This window comes from Oryctolagus cuniculus, chromosome 1 (genome assembly GCF_051225735.1).
Source record: "Oryctolagus cuniculus isolate XC-2025 breed Fujian yellow rabbit chromosome 1, ASM5122573v1, whole genome shotgun sequence".
Taxonomy (NCBI): domain Eukaryota; kingdom Metazoa; phylum Chordata; class Mammalia; order Lagomorpha; family Leporidae; genus Oryctolagus; species Oryctolagus cuniculus.
Genome location: NC_142867.1, coordinates 197,507,708 through 197,534,725, shown reverse-complemented (window position 1 = coordinate 197,534,725; position 27,018 = coordinate 197,507,708). Strand labels below are relative to the sequence as shown.

General features: G+C 41.4%; 1 protein-coding gene across 2 annotated transcripts in view; it reads left to right on the top strand.

The window, feature by feature from the left end:
• The window catches only part of KIF24 (kinesin family member 24), an 87,920-nt gene that overhangs the window by 12,045 nt on the left and 48,857 nt on the right, over nt 1–27,018 (top strand). For both annotated transcript variants that reach the window (XM_008274282.5, XM_002708025.6), the window contains exons 2-3: nt 15,960–16,607; nt 22,539–22,728. In XM_008274282.5, coding sequence (XP_008272504.3) covers nt 15,985–16,607; nt 22,539–22,728 — 813 coding nt within the window. In that variant the 5' untranslated portion in view covers nt 15,960–15,984. The remainder of the gene's footprint in view (nt 1–15,959; nt 16,608–22,538; nt 22,729–27,018) is intronic.

Genomic DNA, 27,018 nt, shown 5'->3' with positions numbered 1-27,018 from the left:
AAAATTAAGACTGCACACACAGACATGTATTTGCCTCAAATGTTTTTTATATATATATATAATATATATATAATATATATTAGGTGTATATATATATACCTAATATTTCCATATTATATATGGTGTAAGGTGTTTGTATTAAGTGCAATAAAATTGTCATTGATGAAGGAATTTTAATTTAGTAGAAGCCTACGCACAATATTAATATTTAAAGGCAGTATAGTTTGCAAGTATAATGTATCTATTTCAGTATTTGTAATCTCTTCCTTTTTTGTGTGTGGTACAATCACACTTCTTCATTATTTTATTAGAATGTGTAACTTAAGAAGCTGTTGTAATCATTTTGCGCTGTGACTACCTATCATAGAAAATTTTGAAGATGGAAACTAACCTAGGAAACAGAACATTATTTTACTTTAATATGAAGGTAAAAACACAGGCTAGAGATCTTTATGGTTGTCTGGATTCCATCTTATGGTAGGATTATAGGATAATAAGATAGTAGACAAACTCTTGAAGATCTTTCCATTCAGATAGCATTTGGCCTATTAGGTTATCAGTGAAATGTGTTGAAATATATTATGGGAAAAGCCAAATATTTGAAGAATACTTTTTAGTATTCTATTTACTTATTACTACTTAAATTGCATTTTTAATTCTCTTTTACATGTTTACTTCAGAATAGAACAGAAAGTCTCAAGCCCTAATTTCTGTATAACATTTCTTAATTTATAACCACCATCACATCACAAGGTTTTGAAAAGGCTCAGAACAGATTAAAATATGATACTTGTTCCAAAATAGTTAAAGCTATAAGTAGAATTCCTGCTGAATCTTTATTCAGTTTCCATCCATTTGGTTGCTAGTCCCAGTGGTTTTTGCAATCTACTTAAAAATTTTTTTTAAGATTTATTTTATTTATTTGAAAAACAGAGTTACAGAGAGGTAGAGACAGAGAGGTCTTCCATCCACTGGTTCACTTCCCAGATGGCCGCAATGGCTGGAGCTGCATCAATCTAAAGCAAGGAGCCAAGAGCTTCTTCCAGGTGGGTGCAGGGGCCCAAGGACTTGGACCATCTTCTGCTATCCCAGGCCATAGCAGAGAGCTATATCAGAACAGAAGCAGCTAGGATTAGAACCAGCGCCCATATGGGATGCCAGCACTTCAGGCCAGGGCTTTAACCTGCTGTGCCATAGCGCCAGCCCCAATCTACTTAAATTATTTAAGCAAACTGGTTAATTATGAAGCAAAATAATACAAATGCATCTTAAATTCTATTATACAGTACCATTTAAGGATCTACTAGGTTTAATAAGAATCTATTAGCTGATCACATTACCTGATAAATTACATAAACAATCACTACTGATAAAGAATGATGTTCACCAATACATCGATACTTGGTTAGTGTTTTATTCTTCAAAGAATGGCTCTAGAATGAACATTACACTAAGACTGAAAGACAAAGTTTAAAATAGTTTTGTAAGGATACCTTATAACATATATAATGACTGTTCATGCTACAAAATCTTGATCTTAGAACGTGTGATAACACCCAGTTGACAGAGGCACCCAGGTTTTTCAAATAGGTAGCCATGATTTTTTTTCTCATCTGCATAGATTTCTCATTAGCTGCCTTCTGCTTTTCTTGCATAATCTCAGAGTCCCTCTGTTTTCTTTCCTTTTTTTTTTTTTTTTTTTTAAAGATCTATTTATTTTAAATACAGAGTTAGAGAGAAAAGAGAGAGGGAAAGAGGTCTTCCATCCACTAGTTCACTCCCAAGATGGCCACAACAACCAGGGCTGGGCCAGGCCAAAGCCAGGAGCTTCTCCTGGGTCTCCCACGTGGATGCAGGGGCCCAAATACTTGGGCCATCCTCCACTGCTTTCCCAGGTGCATTAGCAAGGAGCAGGATCTGAAGTGGAGCAGCTGGACTCAAACCAGCACCTACATGGGATGCCAGTGCTTCAGATGGCAGCTTAACCTGATATGCCACAGCGCCAGCCTTCAACCTCTGTTTTCTCTGAGAAGTAGTCAAGCTGTCTTCTTTTCTTTTTCCATTGCAAATTTTCTGGGTTTTCATTGTTTTTTTGGTGAACAAGTTCTGACTGATTTCCACGGGCCATGCCAACCACCAGTTAGGGCCTGGAAGAAAACAGCTTGAAAAGTAGTGGCTCACATCTCAAACTTTTTTTATCCTCACATCTCAAACTCTGCTGCCATCCATTGATCTGGAAGGTGGAGCCTGTCCTTATCCCTTGCCTTTTGATTCTTTACTATATATCCTACTTTTGCTCAATTGAATAATAGAAAATGTATTTTAATAGTGTTAAAAGTCATTTATAAGGTACATCATTTGTTTCTAATAAGTCAGGCAACAGACACTTCCTGCATGCCAGACATAGTGATCTAGTGCTGAATAAGATGGCATGGAGCCCATTCTTGTGGAGTAATTTACAGTTTTCAAATTAGTTTTATGTGGGGCTGGCGCTGTGGTGCAGTAGGTTAACACCCTGCCCTGAAGCACCAGCATCCCATATGGGCACCGGTTCGTGTCCCAGCTGCTCCACTTCCCATCCAGCTCTCTGCAATAGCCTGGGAAAGCAGTGGAAGATGGCCCAAGTCCTTGGGCCCATGCACCTGCATGGAAGACCTGGATGAAGCTTCTCCCTCCCCCTCCCCCTCCCCCTTCCCTCTCCCCCTCCCCCTCCCCCCTCCCCCCTCCCTCTCCTCTCTGTCCTCTCTCTCCTCTCTCTCCTCTCTCCTCTCTCTTCTCTCTCCCCACCCCTCCCCTCCCCTCCGTGTAACTCTTGACTTTCAAATAAATAAATCTTTAAAAAAAATTACTTTTATGTGTCTTATTTTATCCTCACAGCATCCTCTAAGACAGAAATGAAACTTAGCAAAACTAAGACTTTGCCCAAGATTACACAACTAAAAGAGGTAGAGTTACTTGATTTCAAGTTCACTTTCAGCCAGGTCAGAGTTAAGTAGTTTAGGTAGATGGAGAGTTTGAGGGAACATGTTAAATAGTTGGATCTTATCTACATCCTAGGATGTGAATCAACTTCCTTGTGCATTCCGTTTCTAGTTGGTTTTCTTTGCTACCAGGACAGAAAAGTTTGAATTTCTGCCAGCTAGATTTCTTCCAAGACTCTGATCCCTAGTACTCACGGAGAAGAATGCTGCTTATTGAGACATTGAATTCCAGTGGGCCCTACATGTAAAAACTTGCCCATCATCTTTCCCCCACCTCTCTTTGGATTTCACTGATTTCCAGGGCATTTTCCTGGTGGTGGCAGCTGGGGGAGATTATGCAGTGTCACAGTCTGCTGAGCAGGGTAGCCTCTGAGTCTGTTAGGGGGTCAGCAGCAGGGCTGCTTTTGCAGCTGCTTTTGAAGGAGACAACGTAGCACAGAGAAGTGGGAAGGACATGACACCAGACATGAGAAGCCCTAAGTTCTAATCTTGAAACTGTCACCTGTGAGATGTGTTGGGCACCCAGTGATACATTATGGATCTTTCTCCTCAGTAAGAGTGATACATGCATCATGTATAAATTTAAAATCATTATGCTAAATGAAGGAAGCCAGATTCAAAAGATAATATATAACTCCTTTTATTTAAAGGTTATTTACACTTATTTGAGAGACAGCCTCCACTCACTAGTTCACTTCCAAAAAGCTTGCAACAGCTGGTGCTGGGCCCAGCCCATAGCCGGGAGCCAGGAATGCAATCCAGGTCTCCCAAATGGAGCCTAATTGAACACTCAATGCTGCCTCCCAAAGTCTGCATTTCGAGAAATCAAACCCAGGCACTCCAATGTGGGATGCAGGTATATTAACTGCTAGGGCAAATGCCCACTCCCAATTTATATAAAATTCAGGAAATGCAAATGACATGTAATGAGAGATAACAAAGTAGTGGTTAGGACAGAGGGAAGGATGGAATGCAATGAGGGATGAGGAATCTTGAGGGCGATAGAAATATTCCCCATTTTAATTATGGTGGTGGTTTCACAGGTGCATCCAGATGTCACAGCTCATGGAATTGTATATTGTCATGCACATACACCAAAAGAAGGGACATTCTGAAGCTGTTTCAGGCTTAATAAAAAATGTCAAAATGGGGGATGCTTTGTGGCACAGGCGGTTAAGCCATCACTTGGGGTGTCTGCGACCCATATCAGAATGGCTGGGATGGAGTTCTGCTTCTGATCCAGCTTTCTGCTGTTGTGCCTGGGAAGCAACAGTGATGGCCCAGGTTCTTGGCTTCCTGCCACATATGTAGGAGACCCTGTGGGATTTCCAGCTCTTGGCTTTGGCCTGGCCCAACCTTGGCTGTTGGAGTCATTTGGGAAGTGAACCAGTGAATGGAGTCTCTCTCCTCTCTTGGCTTTCCCTCTCTGAAACTCTGCCTTTCAAATAAATCTCTAAAAAAGTTAAAACATCATAATGGGTTGGGATTATTTACCATGGGTATAGAAGAACAGCACAATATGTATTTATGTCCTGTATTAGTACGCTGTGTACTTGCTGCCTTTTCTCTAGTATACTCAGTAGTTATAGCTATTATAGTATAAAACTCTAAAACTAAACAAAGTCAGCAATCATCGACCTTGATTTCCAACTCTTCCTTTATCTGTCACTTTTATCTGAATCTTCATGAACTAGTAGAGGTAGAGAGCATATGAAATACAAAATTATAAAAAAACTTTTTAAAGATTTATTTGGAGGCAAGTGCTGAGGTGCAGTGAGTGAGCTGCCTGTGACACCAGCATCCTATATGAGCACTGAGTTCCGGATGCTCTACTTTCCATCCAGCTCCCTGCTAATGTGCCTGGTAAAGTATTGGAAGATGACCCAATTGATTGGGCCCATTCCACTCACATGAGAGACCTGATGGAGTTCCAGGCTCCTGGCCTCAGCCTGGCCCAGCCCTAGGTGTTAGTCATTTGGGAGGTGAACCAGTGGATGAAAGATCTCTTTCTGTGTCTCCCTCTCTTGCTGTAACTGCCTTTCAAATAAATAAAAATAAATCTTAAAAAGAATTTGGAAGGCAGAGTTTTAGAGAATGAGACAGAGATCTTCCATCTGTTGGTTCACTCCCAAATGGCTGAAACAGCCAGGTCTGGATCAGGCCAATGCCAGGAACCAGGAACTCCATTTGAGTCTCTCATGTGGGTAGCAAGGGCCTAAGCACTTGAACTGTCATCTACTTTCTGCCCAGGTGCAGTATAAGGAAGCTGGATCAGAAGTGAGCAACCAAGACTAGAACTGGCACTCTGATAAAGAATGCTGGCATTTCAAGCAATGGCTTAACCTGTGCCACAATGCTGACCCCTTCCCAAAATTTTTGAAATATTTAATTTACTAAATTTTGTCCAGGGCAGGGCTGTCATTGTGGCATAGTGGGTAAAGTTACCATCTGCAATGTCAGCCATCCCACATAGGTACCCGTTTGTGTCCTGGCTGTACCACTTCTGATATACTCCTGCTTGTGGCTTGGGAAAAGCAGCAGAAGATGGCCAAGTGCTTGGGCCCCTGCTACCAATGCGGGAGATTTGGAAGAAGCTCCTGGTTTCAGTCTGGCCCCGCCTGGCTGTTGCAGCCATCAGGTGAGTGAACCACCACCAAAGCCAGGAACCAGGAGCTTCTTCCAGTTCTCCCACATGGGTGGCAGGGGCCCAAGCACTTGGGCCATCTTCTGCTGCTTTCCCAGGTGCATTAACAGGGAGCTGGATCAGAAGTGGAGCAGCCAGCCCTGTTTTTATCTGAAAGAATTCATGCCACAGTACAAGGCAGATCTACCTTATATCATGTCTGGGACAAGGCTGCCAATAATTATGAATCTGTCTGAATTAATTGTCCTGTGCGTTTTACAACCAAAATGCTGTAGGAATTTGGAGAGAAGTCACATCTCCCTGGGATAATTAATCTACTCACCAAACATTATTTATTTATTTATTTTAAAGATTGATTTATTTATTTGAAAGGCAGAGTTACCAAGAGGCAGAGGCAAAGGGAGAGAGAGGGAGGGGTCTTCCATCTGCTGATTCACTCCCCAAATGGCCACAATGGCCAGAGCTGGGCCCATCCGAAGCTAGAAGCTTCTTCCAGGTCTCCCACATGGGTACAGGGGCCCAAAGACTTGCACCATCTTCTACTGCTTCCCCAGGCCACAGCAGAGAGCTGGATTGGAAGTGGAGCAGCCAGGACTTGAACCGGTGCCCATATAGGATGGTGGTGAGGCTTTACCTGCTACACCACAACACTGGTTCCTTTATTTTTTTTAAACATCATTACTTGGCTGGCGCCGTGGCTCACTAGGCTAATCCACCTTGCGGCGCCGGCACACCAAGTTCTAGTCCTGGTCAGGGCGCCGGATTCTGTCCCGGTTGCCCCTCTTCCAGGCCAGCTCTCTGCTGTGGCCAGGGAGTGCAGTGGAGGATGGCCCAGGTCCTTGGGCCCTGCACCCCATGGGAGACCAGGATAAGTACCTGGCTCCTGCCATCCGATCGGCGCGGTGCGCCGGTTGCAGCGCGCCAGCCGCGGCAGCCATTGGAGGGTGAACCAACGGCAAAGGAAGACCTTTCTCTCTGTCTCTCTCTCTCACTGTCCACTCTGCCTGTCAAAAAAATAAATAAACAGAAATACAGATCATTAAAAGTCTCTGAACATAGAACAGAAAATGTGGTTTTATTTAAGTAGTTATGTGAATGAAGCTGTTTTTAAGTTTCATTGACAACCCAATTTTTTTTTTTTTTTTTTTTTTGACAGGCAGAGTGGACAGTGAGAGAGAGAGAGAGAAAGGTCTTCCCTTGCCACTGGTCCACCCTCCAATGGCCGCTGCGGCTGACGCACTGCAGCCGGCCCACCGCGCTGATCCGATGGCAGGAGCCAGGTACTTATCCTGGTCTCCCATGGGGTTCAGCGCCCAAGCACTTGGGCCATCCTCCACTGCACTTCCTGGCCACAGCAGAGAGCTGGCTTGGAAGAGGGGCAACCGGGACAGAACCCGGCGCCCTGACCGGGACTAGAACCCGGGGTGCCGGTGCCGCAAGGCAGAGAATTAGCCCAGTGAGCCGCGGCGCTGGCGACAACCCAGTTTTAACCATTGAACAAATTGTATTTAAATTAACAGTAGTAAAAATGTGAAAATTCAAATTTAAACATGAAAATATGGAACAATAACAAAAAAAGGAATTATCTTCTTTACCAAACAAATTAACAAATTCGCAGGCACTCAGACACTTTCTGAGGCATATCAAAACACCATCATCAAAGGTTGCATTCATTTGAGAGGTATCAATACATGTTCAGTGCTGAGACTATTTGTAGCACTTACAATATATACAAAGCAGCATTAGACTACTGTGGTTTACATTTGAGAAACACAGGTTTAAGCTTTGTTAAAACTTGCCAATTTAATATTACAGCTAACAGTGACAATTACTCATTTCATTTTTTTTTCTTTTGAAACTCAATGAGCAAGTTAACATTTAAGCACATGGAATAATGCCACGTCTTCTTCCTTATAATAGCAAATTTTAAAATCCGAATACTTTTGTATCATGGAAACTTTACCTAGCTGTACAAAGGCTCCCAAATACAGTACAGTCACAAAATTTCTTCATTGTAGAATCCATTAATTTATTTTAGTACAGATAAATGCAGGACACTACTACAATTATTGGGCATCAAAAATGTCAGTGTGTCACTACTTGTATTTCAGTATGAGCACAGCACAACCACAGCCATGGCAAGTAAATGCCTTCACATATCCTCCGCTGCTTCTGGGGTTCCTTTCCATGTCATAGAAGCTAGTTTAATGGATACCTTCAGGTCTCAACCTATCTCTGAAAGTTCCTTTATTAAAAATTTTGAAATTTAGGGGGCCAGCACTGTGGTGCAGTTGGTTCATCCTCCACCTACAGCGCCAGCATATCCCGTATGGGTGCCGGTTCTAGTCTCAGCTGTTCCTTTTCCAATCTAGCTCTCTACTAATGGCCTGGGAAAGCAGTAGAAGATGGCTCAAGTGCTTGGGCCCCTGCACCCATGTGGGAGACTAGGAAGAAGCTCCTGGCTTCAGATCTGCCTAGCTCCAGCAGTTGTGGCCATCTGGGGAGTGAACCAGCAGAAGGAAGACTCATCTCTCTGTCTCTCCCTCTCACTGTTACTCTATCTCTCAAAATCTTTAAAAAAATTTTTGAAATTTAAGTAATGGAATACTACAGTCTCAATAAGCTAGTTTTTTCCCTTACTCTTCATTAACTAGTTCAAATGCAATATGTAATTTTATAAATTCTTATAGACACCTTGTTACATTGATTAAAGGTACCTAAAATACCATTATTGGGTGAAATGTTAACCAAAAAAAGAAACTATGAGTATTTTTGAGACTATTTTTTTCCTAACTAGAAAACCTATGGGGGCCGGCGCCGCGGCTCAATAGGCTAATCCTCCGCCTTGCGGCGCCAGCACCCCGGGTTCTAGTCCCGGTTCGGGCGCCGGATTCTGTCCCAGTTGCCCCTCTTCCAGGCCAGCTCTCTGCTGTGGCCCAGGAGTGCAGTGGAGGATGGCCCAAGTGCTTGGGCCCTGCACCCGCATGGGAGACCAGGAGAAGCACCTGGCTCCTGCCATCGGATCAGCGCGGTGTGCCAGCCACAGCAGCCATTGGAGGGTGAACCAACGGTAAAGGAAGACCTTTCTCTCTTGTCTGTCTCTCTCTCACTGTCCACTCTGCCTGTCAAAAAAAAAAAAGAAAAAGAAAAAAAGAAAAGAAAGCCTATGGGATTCATAATGAACACAGATATAGTAACACTTTAACCCTGCTGTTTTACAACATCAATAATAAGAGTAAATGCATGAAGCATGAAAAGAAGAGCAGGGTTTCAGGAGAAAAATGTCGTAAACACTGGAATTTTGGAAGCCTCAAACACAAAAGGGTTCACAGTGCTTATAAGCATGATCATTATTTTCATCCTTTAAGTAATTCAAATCTTTATTTCATTTCTAATTTTATCCAGAAATAAAAATCCATTACATATTGTATCATCAATTTCAGTTTTCAAGTATTCAAGTAATGCAAATCCAATTATTTTCTTTTGTGGCAATAACACACTTAGCAGGCTGAGCTTCAGATAGGGAAAAATTCATTTAAAATAACTAATACACTCTTCTGCCCAAAGACATAAGAACTAAGACTTAATGCTGTAATCACACAAATGGTATGTAATAAGAGAAGGGGAAAAAAATGGTCCACTATAATCAATGTCTTTTTAAAGATTCAAAACCAGATTACCTTAATATGTGGCTAGATTCCCAGTAGCAAGATATTCTGAAATCTAAGAAACTACAGAAGAAAAACAAGAGTAAATTCAGTTTCCCTGCCTTTTTTCCATAAATGTTTCTATTGTTTACTTTGAAGATTTATTTATTTATTTGAAGGGCACAGTTACAAAGAAGCAGAGAGAGGGAGGGAGGGAGGGAGGTCTTCCACCCACTGGTTCACTCCCCAAATGGCCACAATGACTGGAGCTGGGCCAATCTGAAGCCAGAAATAGGTGCAGGGGCCCTAAGACTTGGGCCATCTTCCATTGCTTTCTCAGGCCATAGCTGAGGGCTGAATCGGAAGCAGAGCAGCTGGGGCTCAAATTGTCACCCATATGCCCATATGGAATGATGGCACTGCAGGTGGCAGCTTTACCCACTTCGCTACAGTGCCGGCCTCTCTATTGTTTACTTTAGATTTCCTTTGTACTTTTACTGGGAGATTTTCTGTCTTTACCTTCTTTCATAGTGATGATCAATTTAGTATGTGTAGCACATTCCGAAGCATCTTTTGTAAGGGTGTTGTGGAAGGGCTTTATTTCACCTTTATTCATAAATAAGAGCTTTGCAGGGTACAGTATTTTGGGTTGACAGTTTTTTTCTCTTAAGGCTTGGAATATATCTCGCCATTCTCTCCTAGCATGTAGGATTTCTGATGAGAAGTCAGCTGTGAGTTTAATTGGAGATCCTCTGAAAGTAATCTGATGTTTCTCTGCACATTTTAGAATTTTTTCTTTGTTTTACTGTGGAGAGTTTGACTACAGTGTGTCATGGTAAGGATCTTTTCTGGTCATGTCTGTCAGGAGTTCTGTGTGCTTCCTGTACTTGGATGTCCCTTTCTCCAAACTAGGGAAGTTTCTGTAATTATTTCACTAAAAAGGCCTTCTAATCCATTCTCTTTCCACACCTTCAGGAATTCCTAAAGCCGATATGTTGGGTTGTTTGATAATATCCCATAAATCTCCAACACTGTTTTTTAGTTTTCTAATTTTTTTTTTTTTGGTCTGACTGTAAAATTTCCAGTGATTTGTCTTCTAACTCAAATATTCTTTCTTCTGCCTCACTGAGTCTGTTGTTAAGGCTTTCTACCGCATTTTTTATTTGATCTATTGAATTATTCATTTCTAATATTTTAATTTCTCTTTAAAATCTCAACTTCATGGGGAAAATGTTCATTTATGTCATGTATGGATGTATTTAATTCGTGGATTTGCTTCTGATTACTTCTAAATAATCCTATGATTAATTTTTTGAATTCCATTTCTGACATTTCTTCAGTCTCTTCATTTTCACATTCAGGTATTGAAATGTTGTATTTCTTTGGAGGCATCATCTTGTCTTCCTTTTATTCTTGTTTGTTCAGTTGCTGCATTTATTTTGGGGCAATTGTGGAGATACTTGTTGGTTTTTTGTTTTTTGTTTTCTGCCCTATGATAGCTTTTATCTTTGGACTGTGCCTCTGTGGATTAGTGGAGTGTCTGCTCTTTCAGTGAATACCCTGAGGCAGTTGCTGGGTGTGTCCAGGGAGCTCTGGTCAGTGCTCCAGGGTGAGGGGAGTACCTGAGGTGACACCCAAATCGGGTGTGGTAAATTTTTCTTTAATCAGAGGGGAGGATTAATCTCTTGGTATAGCCTCTCGCTTACCTCCTCTCCTCCAAGGAGACCAATGCCTGGTCACTAACCCTAGTGGGTATAATATTCGTTCACACTGCCACAAGAACCACACAAAGGATCTGTTCCATCCTCAGTGTGAGCATGGATCCTGCGGCAGTGAAACTCACCAGAGAATCGGGGAGCCCTGAGCGTGTGGAGCTGCCCACAGTGACTATCCAAAGACCCAGTCACACCCTGCGACCTCACACACAGCCACAGTGTTTTCACAGTCCCAGCACAGAAGGCTTCCACAGTCACAGGTACCCAGCCCCCTATAAATTCTCCCAGCCACACTCAGGCATCTCCACTTAGCTGGTTGCTGGGCTTGCAAATATGAGCTGGCACAGCTGTTAAATATGTCCAAAAGGGCACCTGCCCTCTCTTGGCTAGTTACAGGATGCTGGTAGGTAAAAAAAGGCAATCTGAAAGGTACATACTGTTGTTCCAACTGTATAACATTCTGGAAAAAGCAAAACTATGGAGGCAGGCCGGCGCCGCGGCTCACTAGGCTAATCCTCTGCCTTGCGGCACCGGCACACCGGGTTCTAGTCCCGGTCGGGGTGCTGGATTCTGTCCCGGTTGCCCCTCTTCCAGGCTAGCTCTCTGCTGTGGCCCGGGAAGGCAGTGGAGGATGGCCCAAGTACTTGGGCCCTGCACCCGCATGGGAGACCAGAATAAGTACCTGGCTCCTGCCATTGGATCAGCGCGGTGCGCTGGCCTCAGCGCGCCAGCCGCGGCGGCCATTAGAGGGTAAACCAACGGCAAAGGAAGACCTTTCTCTCTGTCTCTCTCTCTCACTATCCACTCTGCCTGTCAAAAAAAAAAAAAAAAAAAAAAACTATGGAGGCAGTAAAAAGATCAGTGGATTCCAAGGACTAGAGTAAAGAGGAATGAATAGACAACAGGATTTTAAGGGCAGTGAAATTGCTCTGTGTGACACTCAAATAGTAGATATGTATCATTATATGTTGAAATCCGTAGAGTGTACAACACTAAGAGTGAACCCTAAAATAGACTATAGACTTTGGATGACAATCATGTTTCAATGTAAGTTCATTAATAATCTGTGCCTTCTACTGGGAACCCCTAAAACTGCTCTAAAAGTAAAGATTAGGGGCTGATATTTGGTGTAACGACTTAGGTCACCACTTGGGATGCTCTCATCCTATATCAGAGTGCCTGATTTGAATCCCATCTGTGGTCCAGTTTCCTGCTAATGTGTATTCTGGGAGGCAGCCGATGATGGCTGAAGTATTTGAGTCCCTGCCACCTATGTGGGAGACACAGATGGAGTTCCAGACTCCTTACTTTGTCCTGCCCCAGTCAAACCTGTTGTAAACATTTGAGAAATGAGCATGCAGATGGAAGATCTCTCTCCCCCTTCCTCCTCTCCTTTTTTTCCCTCTCCCCCACCTCAAATAAAAGGAAAAGCAATTTTATAAACTTAATACAAATTATTTTTAAGGCACAGTATTATCAGTTATCTTTTGCTATGTAGCAAAATACCCTAAATTTAGTGGCTTCAATTACCTGGGACCAACATTGTGGTGCAACGGGTTAAGCTGTCACTTAAAACACTGGCATTCTGTATTGGAGTGCCTATTCAAGTCCCAGCTGCTCCACTTTCAATCATCTCCCTGCTAATGTGCCTGGGAAAGCAGAAGATGGCCAAAGTGCTTCTGATCCTATCTCCCACATGGGAGACTTGGATGCAGTTTCAGACGCCAGCTATGGCCCTGCCCTGCCCAGCCCTAGCTACTATGGCTATTTGGAAAATGAATCAGTGGATGAAAAATCTTTCTCACTCACTCACTCTGCCTTTCAAATAAATAAATTTCTAAAAATTACCATTTCATTGCTCAAAGTTCTTTGAGTCATATATTAGGTAGTTTTTCTGTTTTCTCCTGGAATCACTCATGTGACTGCAGTCATCTAGTAGTGCCACTGAGACTGGATTGCTTAAAATGGTTTCTCTTACATGTCTGGCTTTTGTGATGACTGTTGGCTGAACTTCTTCACATGACAGAAGAATTCTAAGAAAGCAGTAAAAACTGCAAGGGTTCTTAAGGCACGGAAGTCACACAGTGTCATTTCTGCTATATTCTGTTGGCCAGAACAAATCACAGGCTAGCCTAGACACATTGGGAGGAGAAATAGACTTCACCTCTTGATAAAAGGACTGCAAAGAATTTATGGCCTTTTTTTTTTAATCTGTCACAAATAGAAAAGGTCAGGATAAATTTTGAACATGTTACCCATTCCCTTTGGCCTTTTCTGTAACCGTTTCCTCCAACAGTTATTCATGGTTCTTTGATTCTGACTCTGCCCTCAACTCGTTCTCCTAGAGACTAGACAAAATATAAATTAAAATGAAAACGGGGGCCTGTTGTGGTATAGCAAGTAAAGTCACCACCTGCAATGCTCACATCCCCTATGGGCACTGGTTCCTGACTTGGCGGCTCCAATTCCTGTCCAGCTCCCTGCTAATAATGGCGTGGGGAAAGCAGCAGAAGATGGCCCAAGAATTTTGGGCCCCTGCCACCCGGACTCAGATGAAGCTCCTGGTTTTGTCCTGGCCCAGTGCTGGCCATTGCAGCCGTCTGGGAAGTGAACCAGCAGATGGAAGATCTCTGTCTCTGTAACTTTCAAAATAGGTAGATCTTTAAAAAAGAAAACAGAAAAGTTTTACCAATAGTTATCTAATTGAATTTTGAAAACTGAATTATACAAAAAAATTTTTTGGAGATTTATTTATTTGAAAGTCAGAGTTACGGAGAGAGGTAGAGACACAGAGAGAGGTCTTCCACCTGCTGGTTCACTCCCCAGATGGCCACAACGGCCAGAGCTGCACTGATCAGGAGCCAGGAGCTCCTTCTGGGTCTCCCATGTGGGTGCAGGGGCCCAAGGATTTGGGCCATCTTCTACTGCTATCCCAGGCCATAGCAGAGAGCTGGATCAGAAGAGGAGCAGCTGGGACTAGAACCTATGCCCATATGGGATGCCGGCGCCTCAGGCCAGGGCTTTGACCCGCTGCGTCACAGCGCCGGCCCCTATACAATAATTTTTTTTTTTTTTTTTGACAGGCAGAGTGGATAGTGAGAGAGAGAGAGACAGAGAGAAAGGTCTTCCTGTTGCCGTTGGTTCACCCTCCAATGGCCGCCATGGCTGGCGTACTGCAGCCAGCACACCGCGCTGATCAAAAGGCAGGAGCCAGGTGCTTCTCCTGGTCTCCCATGGGGTGCAGGGCCCAAGCACTTGGGCCATCCTCCACTGCCTTCCTGGGCCACAGCAGAGAGCTGGCCTGGAAGAGGGGCAACCGGGACAGAATCCGGCGCCCCGACCAGGACTAGAACCTGATGTGCTGGCACCGCTAGGTGGAGGATTAGCCTATTGAGCCGCGGTGCCGGCCCCTATACAATAATTTTTAAAAAGAGAATGTCACGGGGCTGGGGCTGTGGCGTAGTAGGTTAAGCCTCTGCCTGCAGTGCCAGCATCCCATATGGGTGCCACTTTGAGTCCCAGCTGCTCTGCTTCTGATCCAGCTCTCTGCTAATGGCCTGAGAAAGCAGTGGAAGATGGCCTAAGCAGTTGGGCCCCTGCACCCATGTGGGAAACCTGGAAGAAGCTCCTGACTTTGGATTGGCCCAGCTCCAGCTGTTGTGGCCATTTGGGGAGTGAACCAGTGGACAGACGACCTCTCTCTCTCTCTTGCTCTCCCACTGTCTGTAACTCCACCTCTCAAATAAATAAATAAATGTTTAAAAAAAAAAGTCATTTGCTGAAAGATTCTCATAAATTTGATTAATAGTGTTATGGAGAATTCAGAGTCCTGATTTTAATCACTAGATCAAGATTATGTTACTACCATATAATTTATTAAAAATTAAAATTTAAGCATTTTTATTTATTTATTTTTTTATTTATTTTTGACAGGCAGAGTGGACAGTGAGAGAGAGAGAGACAGAGAGAAAGGTCTTCCTTTGCCGTTGGTTCACCCTCCAGTGGCCGCCGCGGCCGGCGCCCTGCGGCCGGCGCATCGCGCTGATCCGATGGCAGGAGCCAGGTGCTTCTCCTGGTCTCCCATGGGGTGCAGGGCCCAAGCACTTGGGCCATCCTCCACTGCACTCCCTGGCCACAGCAGAGAGCTGGCCTGGAAGAGGGGCACCGGGACAGAACCGGCGCCCCGACCGGGACTAGAACCCGGTGTGCCGGCGCCGCAAGGTGGAGGATTAGCCTAGTGAGCCACGGCGCCGGCTAAAATTTAAGCATTTTAATATATACTCATTTTTAAATATTGATGCTATTAAATCCCTAGATAAATTATGTGATTCATATTCTGTACACATAGACATTGATGACCACCTTTTAAAGTGATCTGAAATTCTGAATTGATACTGAATTGATGGTTTTATTTCTGCTTAACTAACTTTTGCCAGTACTCAGCAGATACAAATGCAGTTTCCTCTGAGTTATATTAGCTTATAATCCTTTGTGGTCTGCTATTTAATTCTGCTTTCTATTCTGAAAGAGTTCTTAGCCTTTGTTCATTAATCATGGGAAACAGTTGTGCGACATGCCTTGACATTAAGTTGAATATCTAAAATTAGTCCTGGTACAATCAGTATTTGAGAACAAGGTTTCAGTAGTTTGTGGCATGTGTTTAAATAGACTTTGCAAGGTTGGAAGAACTCCCTAGAAAAAAGTAAGTGTTATGCGTATTTCTGTGTACCTGTGTATATAATTGAAAGTCTCTTTTTGTTAAGCAGATGAACCAAGTACATTTTACTACAAAAATCTTTATATGTATAAAGTTCTTATGTGCTATGGTGCTTAGTCAGTCATTTCAGAGGAAAAATATGTTTATTGAAAACTTGATATTAAATGTTTTTCTGCATGTTTTATGGTTTTCATTGTTCTAAAAATAATTATTTATACTCCATTTCAAATAAATTATTCTTTTTTCTCTCTCCAGAGTTTACAGAAACCTGTTCACAAGAATGGCATCCTGGTTATATGAATGTCTTTGTGAAGCTGAACTTTCACAGTATTATCCTCATTTTACTGCCCTTGGCCTTCAGAAAATAGATGAATTAGCCAAGATTACAATGAAAGACTACTCCAAATTGGGAGTCCATGACATGAATGACCGCAAACGTCTCTTCCAACTTATCAAAATCATTAAGATTATGCAGGAAGAAGATAAAGCAGTCAGTAGCCCAAAGCATTCTCTTCAGACAAACAGTCTATGTACCAAGCCTTGCAAACTCGGATCTGGCCCTCGAAGACAACTGAATTTTGATTCTCCTACTAACAACAAAAGTAGAACTGCCAGCAATGTTGGGTTTGAAATGTGCCATTTATCAAATTTCTCTACAACTGAACAGAAGCCTACTCACTTAAAAGTTCTGGAACACATGCTACCAGATGATTCCCAGTACTGTACAAAAACAAGAATTTTGAATGCCACAGCTGCTGATTCCTATGTGCAAACAGAAATTAACACTTCATTCTTTTCATCAAACCACTTTTCTCCAGTACTGGGAAATTGTGATATTCCCATTATTCAAAGGATCTCTCAAGATTCAGGATATAATTATGGAATTCCTCATTCCTGTATCAGGTAATAATTTTATCTTTTTTTTGTGGGGTGGGGGAGAGTAGAGAAGGTAGCCTCAGGCAAGGTTAGACCTGTCCTTCAAGACCAGAGGAGAGCAACTCCTTATTTATATTACTGTAAAATATAATGTAGCATAAAAATTATAATGAACAGCTTTTGCATCAATAATAGAAATGCCTGGATGGGAAAAAATTAGTGAGGTATTGAAACTTTCCAGATGGGAGAAAGATGATACTGTTCATGTACTTCAGACAGCTGCTATTTGCCAGATCTTTTACTCCTATAGCAGATCTATTTCTATTATTTATTGTAGTGTAACCTGATACATCTAGTGCATCCATGAAAGTAAAATATTTAAGTGATCTTCAACAATGGAAAAAAGATACACAATCTCCAGGATCTTTTTAAGGCTCTCAGATCCACTTAAACCAACCAGAAGACTTCAAGTTTAAAAAACAAAGAGGTGTAGTTGAACTAAGTAGGTCTTTGGAGCAACTTACCTGTGTACGTTGTGATATGATCCTGACTTGAGGTGCTTTCTATAATTCCACCCCTGAGAAACATGATTTTTGAAATTACAAAGAGTAAGAAACTTTTGATGAAGACTAGAGTTTGAGAATCAGGGTGACGTATAATTTTTACCTAGTGCTCCAAGTTAGAATTTGAAATAAGGTCCCTAAGAAGTGAAATATCAAGTAAGCTGTGCTAGTAACAATGGTGTAATAGGAAATATGCTCTTTTAAAAAAACTGTATTGCTGGGTGTTTTTGTTTTTGTTTTTGGTTTTTTTTTTTTTTTTTGGTTTTTGGTTTTTTTTTGACAAGTAGAGATAGACAGTGAGAGAGACAGACAGAGAGAAAGGTCTTCCTTCCGCTGGTTCACTCCCCAAATGGCCGCCATGGCTGGTGCTATGCCGATCCGAAGCCAAGAGCCAGGTGCTTCTTCCTGGTCTCCCATGCAGGTGTAGGAGCCCAAGCACTTGGGCCATCCTCCACTGCCCTCCCAGGCCACAGCAGAGAGCCTGACAGGATGAGGAGTAGCCGGGACTAGAACCTAGTGCCCATATGGGATTCCGGCACCACAGGCGGAGGATTAACCAAGTGAGCCATGGTGCTGGCCCTGCTGGTTTTATTTTAAAAGTTAGGTATGTGAGTTTTGGGGAAATAAAATTTATTCTTAAGCTGCATTTTCTTTTTAAAATATTATTTATAATAAGGTAAAATATTTACATTTGGTGCAGCATTGCTAAGGTTCCATAGGATTTTATAACCAATCCTTTTACTCCAAAAAAATAGAAGACTCAATCTTAAAGGTAAAAATACCTTTAGTAATTTGACATGTTTCTGGAAACTTTTTTGACATGTTTCTGGAAACTTTTTGTTTGGTCTAGTGGAACACAGACTATTTAGTACTGTTTTCTTTTAATTCTGAGAGAATTAGACTGTCTCACGACTGAAAATGATTGTTGCTGTCTTATTGATTAGCTCATGGTGAAAGAGCAGATATTTTCTCGACTACTACAGTCTTTTATTGAACAATACAAAATCTAAATTGAAATTATTTATAAATAAAAATATCTCTTTATGTTAACCACCATCAAGTATAGAATGGATATTTCAGTTTAAATATTGTCATTTTGTTTATTTGACAAAAATTAAATACCATCTCTGCTAGGCTCAATTCTAGATAGAAAGATAATTAGAATATCTGGAAGCTCTTATATTCTTGATGGATCAGGTGAGGAGGATGACAGACATGAACAACCTTATGGTAAGATAAGTGCTGTTACAGACTTTTTTTTTTTTTTTTTTCCAGATTGATTTATTTGAGAGGCAGAATTACAGAGAGAGGGAGAGACAGGTCCTCCATATGCTGGTTCACTCCCAAATGGCCACAATGGTCAGAGCTGGGCCTAGCCAAAACCAGAAGTCAGGAGCTTCTTTTGGTCTCCCACACAGGAGAAGGGGCCCAAGCACTTGGGCCATCCTCCACTGCTCTTCCAGGCCATCAGCAGTGATGCAAGATTGGAAGTAGAGCAGCCAGGACTCGAACAGGCACCCATATGGGATGCCAGCACCACAGGCAGAGGCTTAACCTACTATGCCACAGTGCCAGCACTTCTTACAGACATTGAGATGTGACAAAGCTAGAGTGAAGGATGTCCAATTGTGCTTTCTTACATTGTATATTCTCTTACTCTTTCCAGTTTAAAAATTAGATGAAGATAAGAAAGGACATTTTCCCTAGTAATCTTCAATAATGCCTTCTCACCCAGACCCCAAGTAGAAGTCAGGATTTTGGAACCATGCAAAATCCCCTTACCAGCTTAAGGCTTGCTATTAAGGAATCATCCTATCCAAAGCAATTCTCTTTGGCTATCTTAAAGCAGGTTTTTACTTTTTAGATATTCTAAAAGTTCAAAATAAATTGGCCTCAGAATTTTAATAAAGTATAACACATTTATAGAAATGGTTGTCCTGACTTATTTAAGAGCTTGAATAGACTTAACTCCAGCTGTCTTAACTCTGCTTGTCAGACAGATATAATATACTTATAAATAAGATTAAGCATTAAAGCTGGCTCCTTTTAAGAAAAGAACATGCATTCCTTCTTGCCCTTTGAACTTATAGCTGCAGACCTTTTTGTCATTAAATTGACTCATCCTGAGGTCCCTGTACATTTTCAGAAGACTTAGGGGCAAGTGTTTGGTCTAGTGGTTAAAATGCCAGCCAGGAGACCTGTGTCCCGTTTGGGAGTATTTTTGTTCCCTATACCAGTTTTGGCTCCCTATACCAGCTTTGGCTCCCTATACCAGTTTCCTTCTAATGCCAATCCTGGGAGGCAGCAGGTGATGACTCAAGAAGCTGGGTCCCTGCTACCCATGTGGGAGACTTGGATTTTGTTCCTGGCTGCTGGCGTAGGCCTTCTTGTGAGCATTTGTGGAGTGAACCAACAGATCTGTCGCTGTGCTCTGTTTCTCTACCTCTCATTTAAAAAGGGTTGTGATGGAGAACCTAAATATTTTTTGTGCTCTTGAATCGACTTCATGTGATTAGGTTATTAGTGCTCAACAACTAGAGATTTTATCACAAGAACCCTTTTTTAAATGATGCAAAGTGGGTTAGGCTGCTGCTTGCTACACTGGCATCCCACACTGAAATGCTGGTTCGAGTCCCAGGTGCTCTGCTTCCAGTCCAGCTTCCTGATAATGTGTTTGGGAAGGCAGCAGAATATGGTACAAATATTTGGGTCTCTGTCACCCAAGTGGGAGACCAGTATGGAGTTCTTGGCTCCTAGTTTTGGCCTGGCCTGAACCTGACTGTAGCAGTCATTTGGGGAAATGAACCATGGATGGAAGATCTCTGTCTTTCCCTCTCTCATCATTTCTGCCTTTCAAATAAATAAATTTTTTTTTTTTTGACAGGCAGAGTTAGAGACAGAGAGAAAGGTCTTCCTTTTCCGTTGGTTCACCCCACAAATGGCCGCTACAGCCGGCGCGCTGTGCCAATCCAAAGCCAGGAGCCAGGTGCTTCCTCCTGGTCTCACATGTGGGTGCAGGGCCCAAGCACTTGGGCCATCCTCCACTGCCTTCCCGGGCCACAGCAGAGAGCTGGACTGGAAAAGGAGCAACCAGGACTAGAACTGGCGCCCATATGGGATTCTGGCCCCGCAGGCGGAGGATTAACCAAGTGAGCCACAGCGCTGGCCCCTAAAAGTAATATTTTGTATTAGAAATTTTATTTGCTATTTTTTTACTGACTTATTTCCTGGCAAAAAATAATATTCCAATCACTTGGAGGGCTCAGAAAATCAGAATTGATATAAAACAATTATAGAGAATAATAGCTTGTGCCAAATCTATTATAAAAGGCTTTTTAAGGGCTTTCAGTCAAATTCTATAATGTAAAAGAGGGAGCAGTTTGTTTTGCCAAAGCATTCTTAACATGGACCAAAGACATTGATCCTGGTAAAACATTTGTTTTCAAGTTACCTAGTTTTAGAGGCTTCCCTCCCTCCCTCCCTCCCTGCCTCCCTGCCTCCCTGCCTCCCTGCCTCCCTGCCTCCCTTCCTTCCATTTGAAAGAGGTACAGGCCGGAGCCGAGGCTTACTAGGCTAATCCTCCGCCCTGCGGCACCGGCATACTGGGTTCTAGTCCCGGTCGGGGCACCGGATTCTGTCCCGGTTGCCCCTCTTCCAGGCCAGCTCTTTGCTGTGGCCAGGGAGTGCAGTGGAGGATGGCCCAAGTACTTGGGCCCTGCACCCCATGGAAGACCAGGATAAGTACCTGGCTCCTGCCATCGGATCAGCGCGGTGTGCCGGCCGCAGCACGCCAGCCATTGGAGGGTGAACCAACGGCAAAAGGAAGACCTTTCTCTCTGTCTCTCTCACTGTCCACTCTGCCTGTCAAAAAAAAAAAAAGAAAGAAAGAAAAGAAAAAAAGAAAAAATACATTGACACCTACCACATACTTCAAGGAATTTAGTAAACTCAGGATAAAAAAGAAATTAGACTAATGGTCAAGGAAATAGTAAATGAGTAAATGTAAAAAAATAATTGCTTGAAAGGTGAAGAGGCATGGGTTTGGGTTTTGTAAAAAATCTCAGATGATAGCAGCATATTGCATTATATTTTGGGAATTAACCAGCCTGAATTTTGTGAATATAAACTTCATTCACCATTAGCAAACTGTATCTGGAAGCCAAAACAATTCTTGAGGGAATTTTTGTTTATTTCTTGGGTGTTTTGTTTTGTGGAGCAACCAATGGGTTAGGGATGGAGATAGGAGTGATCAGGAGGATTTAGCTAATAAAAGAACTTTCTAGAGCAGAAATTTGGCCTGGTGATTAAGGTTCCCACATCCCATATTGGAGTCCCTGGGGTTCAAGTCTCGGTTTGAATCTATGCAACTCCTGATTCCAGCTTTCTACTAATGAGCATCTGTGAAGGTAGCAGGTGATAACTCAAAACTTGAGTCCCTACTGCCCATGTGGGAAGACCTGAATTGTGTTCCCAGCTCTCAGCTTCACGCTTGCTCAGCCCCAGCAATTGCAGACATTTGGGAAGTGAACCAACAAATGGGATCTCACTCCCCACCCCCAACTCTCCCCTTCATTCTGCCTCTCAAATAATTAACTGAATGAGTATATTGTTAAAGAATTTTAAATAATTTTTTCAGTGGTGACACTTTAAATATACCTTTTATTTATTTTTTTTACTCTATTTGAAAGGCAGAGAGAGGTCTTTCATCCATTGATTTGTTCCACAAATGCTTGCAACAACCAGGGCTGGGCCAGGCTGAAGCCAGGAGCCCTGAACACAATCCAGGTCTTTTGTATGGGTGGTAGGGACCCAAGTACCTGAGCCTTTTCTTGCCACCTGCCCAGATGACCATTAGTAGGAAGCTTGGATGGGTGGTAGAGCCCAGACTGGAACCAGGCACTCCAGTCAGGGATGTGGGCATCCCAAGCAGCATCTTAACTGCTGAACCAACTGCTTACCCCATATGTAACTTATAAAAATATATCCATGTCCAGGGTTGAGTATTGTGCAGTAGTTTAAGCCACCAATTAGGATGCCCAATCCAGTACTCTGCCTCTGATTTAGCTTCTTGCTAATGCATCCTCATAGGCAGTGAATGATGGGTCAAGTATTTATGCCCCAGCTACCCATGGGGAAGATCCAGATGGAGTTCTGGATTCTTGGCTTCAACCTGTCATAGCCGTGGCTGTTGCAGGCATTTCAGGAATGAATCAGCAGATGGAATATCTTTCAGTCTTTCTGTCTCTCTCTGTCACTTTACCTTTCAAGTAAATGAAAATAAGTAAATACTAAACAATATTATATGCAGTATTACAATAAAATGTACTGATACTTTGTCCTCTTAAGTAGCCTTATCCTGTTAATAAAAAGTAAAGCTTGTTTATAAACATACCAGACACAACGCCTCAGAGAAAGAGAATCCTTGGACTGAGATGGAGAAAATCAGAGTTTGTGTTCGCAAACGCCCTCTGGGCATAAGGGAAGTACGTCGTGGAGAAATTAATATTATTACTGTAGAAGACAAAGAAACTCTACTTGTGCATGAGAAGAAAGAAGCAGTTGACCTCACACAGTATATTCTGCAGGTAAGATATTTTGTTTTTGTGTTTGGAGCAAGTATGTCAATTTTTTGCCTTTTGTTTGAATAATAGCATACAAATTCTAAAATTTGGTTTCTGGTTTGAGTGACATTCATTCATGGTGTGACATTGCATTAAATCATTGGTATCTTGGGTCTTCATTCTTTAAAGATATGGTGCAGCAGGAGATACAGGAATATAAATCCTCTGCTTTTGTGCAATGAAGCTGTGTCATAATTTACTTAACATACTTTATGTTAATTTATTATACATATTCAGCAAAAGGAGAAATGAGCGCATAGAAAGAATTTAAATAATGAAGTGGTTGTCACAGGACCAGTCACTGAGCATATGCCCCAGAATGACTACAGAATGATCTCCATTCTTGCCTGCATCTCACAATATAAATTTCTTACTGTGCTGAGTACACATCTTGAGTTTAATGATGGATAGTATATTTTTGTGCAACGAGCTCCAGATTGCCAGCCAATTGCTTATTTTAATTCCCAGCTGTCTTGCCTTAGACTTAACTGGTAGAAATTGGGCTCTGATAAGGTAATTATGTACAAGGTAGATTACAACAGGTAAATATAATTAAAGAATATGATTCCATATCTTAACATAAGAGTTTAAATAAAACAGCTCAAACACATAATGTTCATTAACTGCTAGAGTGATCATGAAGAATCCAGTGCAAGGAACTTAAAACTTATCCAAGCTGGTAAGTATACTTGCAATAACTCTTCAGCCTCATAAGGAAGCAGAAAATTCCACAGTTCATAATTTAGGTACTCCAAAATTGTGAATAATCTAAGAGGATAGGTAACCCACCTGATGTTAAGATTCAGGAGTTTCTCTTAACTCAGAATCTGCCTCCCTCAACATTGAAACTATATTCTCTCCCCGATTCACCACCTCATTCTCTTGCCTGCAAATGCAATGACTGATGGGAAAAAAATGGTGAGTAATATGGTAGCCTAGCAATTCACCTTAGTCAGCTGAAATCTTACTCTACTGGAATAAATCTTTTAAGACTGAAGTCAAGTTTTTAAACACTTTCCCCCTCTTTCAAACTCACATTGTTCTTTTTTTCTTTGGTTACCAAAATTCTGTTTCACAGTGACATTCCAGGTAATCCACTGAATCTTTCTATGGGTATTAAATTACTAGACCACTGTAAAACCAACCCAGTCACTTTAACAGCTTTATTGATTGCTGATCAATGCATACTCTATTAGGTCTCAGTGGGAGGTATTTATTTTGAAGATGGTCTAAATGACCAATTAGTTGTAATGCTATCTAGTTCCATGGCTACTTATAGCCATAGGATTAGCTATATCCAATCACTGGCTATCTAAGACTTCTTAATGATGCTTCTGTCACAGTAATTCCCTCAAGGAGACACCATCTTATCTTTTGTATTTTTCCATTATCTCCAAACACAATATCCTTACTACTTTGTCATTAACATTGATCAATATTTATTGACTACCCATAGTTTCCATGGCATTTTCTCTGCAGTTTGAACTTTGGACCTTTGCTCTCATAGGTCAAAGTCCTTACCTGTCAATGCTATAATAAAAAAAGTGGGAAGACTAATTTTCCCATTTTCCTTTCTCAAAGAGAAAGAATAAAAGAAAGGTTGGTAGTAAATGTGGTGCTAAACAAATATTGATTCTAGATTCTTTGGGTTTTATTTTTAAACTTATTCAAGAATTAAAACAATAGGTTTGTGTGTCTAATTAAATACCCTATCTTTTCAGATCTTTTTACTTAGTAGCATGTAATATGCTATCCTATTTAATCCTTAAATTTTATAATATTAGCATAAGTAAAAAATAAGAGAACAACTATTTCATTTCAAGTTTAAAAAAATATATGTAAAGAAAAAAGACTGTGTTGAGATATACTGAAAAATTAACAGTGATTATCTCTGGGTAGAAAGGTTTACAGGTGGGGCTGGCATTGTGCAGCAGGTTAAGCCACCACCTGCAATGCTGGAATCCCATATGACCACCAATTCAAGTCCTGGCTGCTGTACTTCCAATCCAGCTCCCTGCTAATGTGCCTGCGAAAGCAACAGAAAATAGCCTAAGTATTTGGGCTCCTGCTACCCATATAGGGGACTCAGATGGAGTTCCTAGCTCCTGGCTTTGGCCTGGCCATTGCAGTCATTTGGGGAGTAAACCAGTAGATGGAAGCTTGTTCTTGGCTCACACTCTCTCTCTCCCCCTATAACTCTGCCTTCCAATAAACAAATTAATCTTTAAAAAAAGAAAAGGTTTATAGGTAATTTGGTTCTCTTCTCTATTTTAGCCTTCTGTATTTTTAATATTTTCTACAATCAACTGAGTTCTTAAAAGTAAAAACTTGGATGCTGACATGGCATGGTGGGTTAAGCCACTTCTTGCAATGCCAGCATCCCACATCAGAGCTCTGGTTTGAGTTCCATCTGCTCTGCTTCTGATGCAGCTCCCTACTAGTGTGCCTAGAAAGGCAGCGGACGATGGCCCAAGTACTTGGGCCCCTGCCACCCACATGGGAAACTCAAATAGAGATCCTGGCCCAGTGTCAGCCATTGTGGCCATTTGAAGAATGAACCAGCAGACAGAAGATCCCCTCTCTCTCTCACACACACACACACACACACACATTCTCATTCTCTCTCTATATATATACCTTTCAAATAAAAAAAGCTAAAGACTTTTGAATAGGATAAATTCACTTATTTTAAAATTAAAAAGTACTAAAAAATTTATACACAAAAAGTAAAATCAAAAGATACAAAAGGATATATGGTAAAAAATGTACTTCTAATCCTATTTATTCCTTGAAAGCATATCTATTCCAAGTGTATTTTCCAGATATATTCTAGAAATACATATATAGTATTTTTATCATCTGAAACAAAACTTAATTTAAAAATAAGCTGTCAGAGTTTGACCATATCAAGATTAAAATGAAGTTCAAAGTAGGTGTTACTCTAGCTTCATTTCATGTAACCAAATGAAAGTGTATATGATGCAGAGGACATTATAAATTATATATATGTATTAACTACATCAGTCTTTTCATGTTTACACATCTCTCAGGGAAGATGTTTACAGAAGCACTAGAAAAACCAATATCTAAATCCTGTTGGAAGGAAAGATACTAATTCCTTTAATCAGTAAATGCTTAAATTATTTATGAGCATTTATAGGAGAGAGAGAAGTGCCATATACTTCCTTTTGGTTGTTGTTAAAAAGATTTATTTATTTATTTATTTGAAAGAGTTACAGAGAGGCAGAGAGAGGGGTCTTCCATCTGTTGTCGCGCCCCAAATGGCCGCAACGGCCAGAGCTGGACTAATCTGAAGCCAGGAGCCAAGAGCTTCCTCCATGTCTCCCATGTTGGTGCTGAGGCCCAAGGACTTGGGCCATCTTCTACTGCTTTCCCAGGCCATAGCAGAGAGCTGGATTGGAAGTGGTGTAGCCAGGACTCAAACCGGTGCCCATATGAGATGCTGGCTTTACCCACTACACCACAGCACCTGCTCCAAAGTATATACTCCTTGAAGTAATAATAAGGAATAAAACCAAAATTCATTCTGACATTTACTTCTGTTTTTTATTTTCTTGAGAAATGTTAAATATATGTATGCCTACAGAAATCTGTAGACAACTTTTTTGCTTTTGATCTCATGTTTAACTAAAAACCTATGGTGATATTTGAGCAATAAATTTACTTTCTTGCTTAGAAACCAGATGTGGTTCTACATAAATCATGTTTATTAAAGCCAGACTTAACAAAGATATTTAACTCTTTCTTATTGACCTTTTTTAACCTTAATCAAAAGTATAATGAACTCTCATTTACCATCACCCAGTTTCAACAATTATTAACATTTTAGTTAATAAATGTTCTTAAAATCTTACATTTTTCAAAGCACTTAAAGTTCACAGATCAGTATCATTGTGCATAGATTATTATTTTTTCATTTGGCTAAGTTTGACTGTTTCTAACTGATAAATTTGGCTTTGCGGTTCCAGTTCCTTCTCAGATGACATATGAAATTTACATTCTACTGTAATGTAATGGTACACAAGGCAGAACTGAACTTAGGGTACAGTGACCTGCAATAAATTTGCCCAGCTCCAGTTTTCTGAATCTGTCCATACAATTCAGTTAAGAATTCTTTCTTTCTTTTCATTTATTCATTTTCATTTATTTGAAAAGCAGATATACAGAGAAGAAGATGGAGAGACACAGAGTTGCCATCCACTGATTCACTCTCCAAAATCAAGAAAGGTGGCA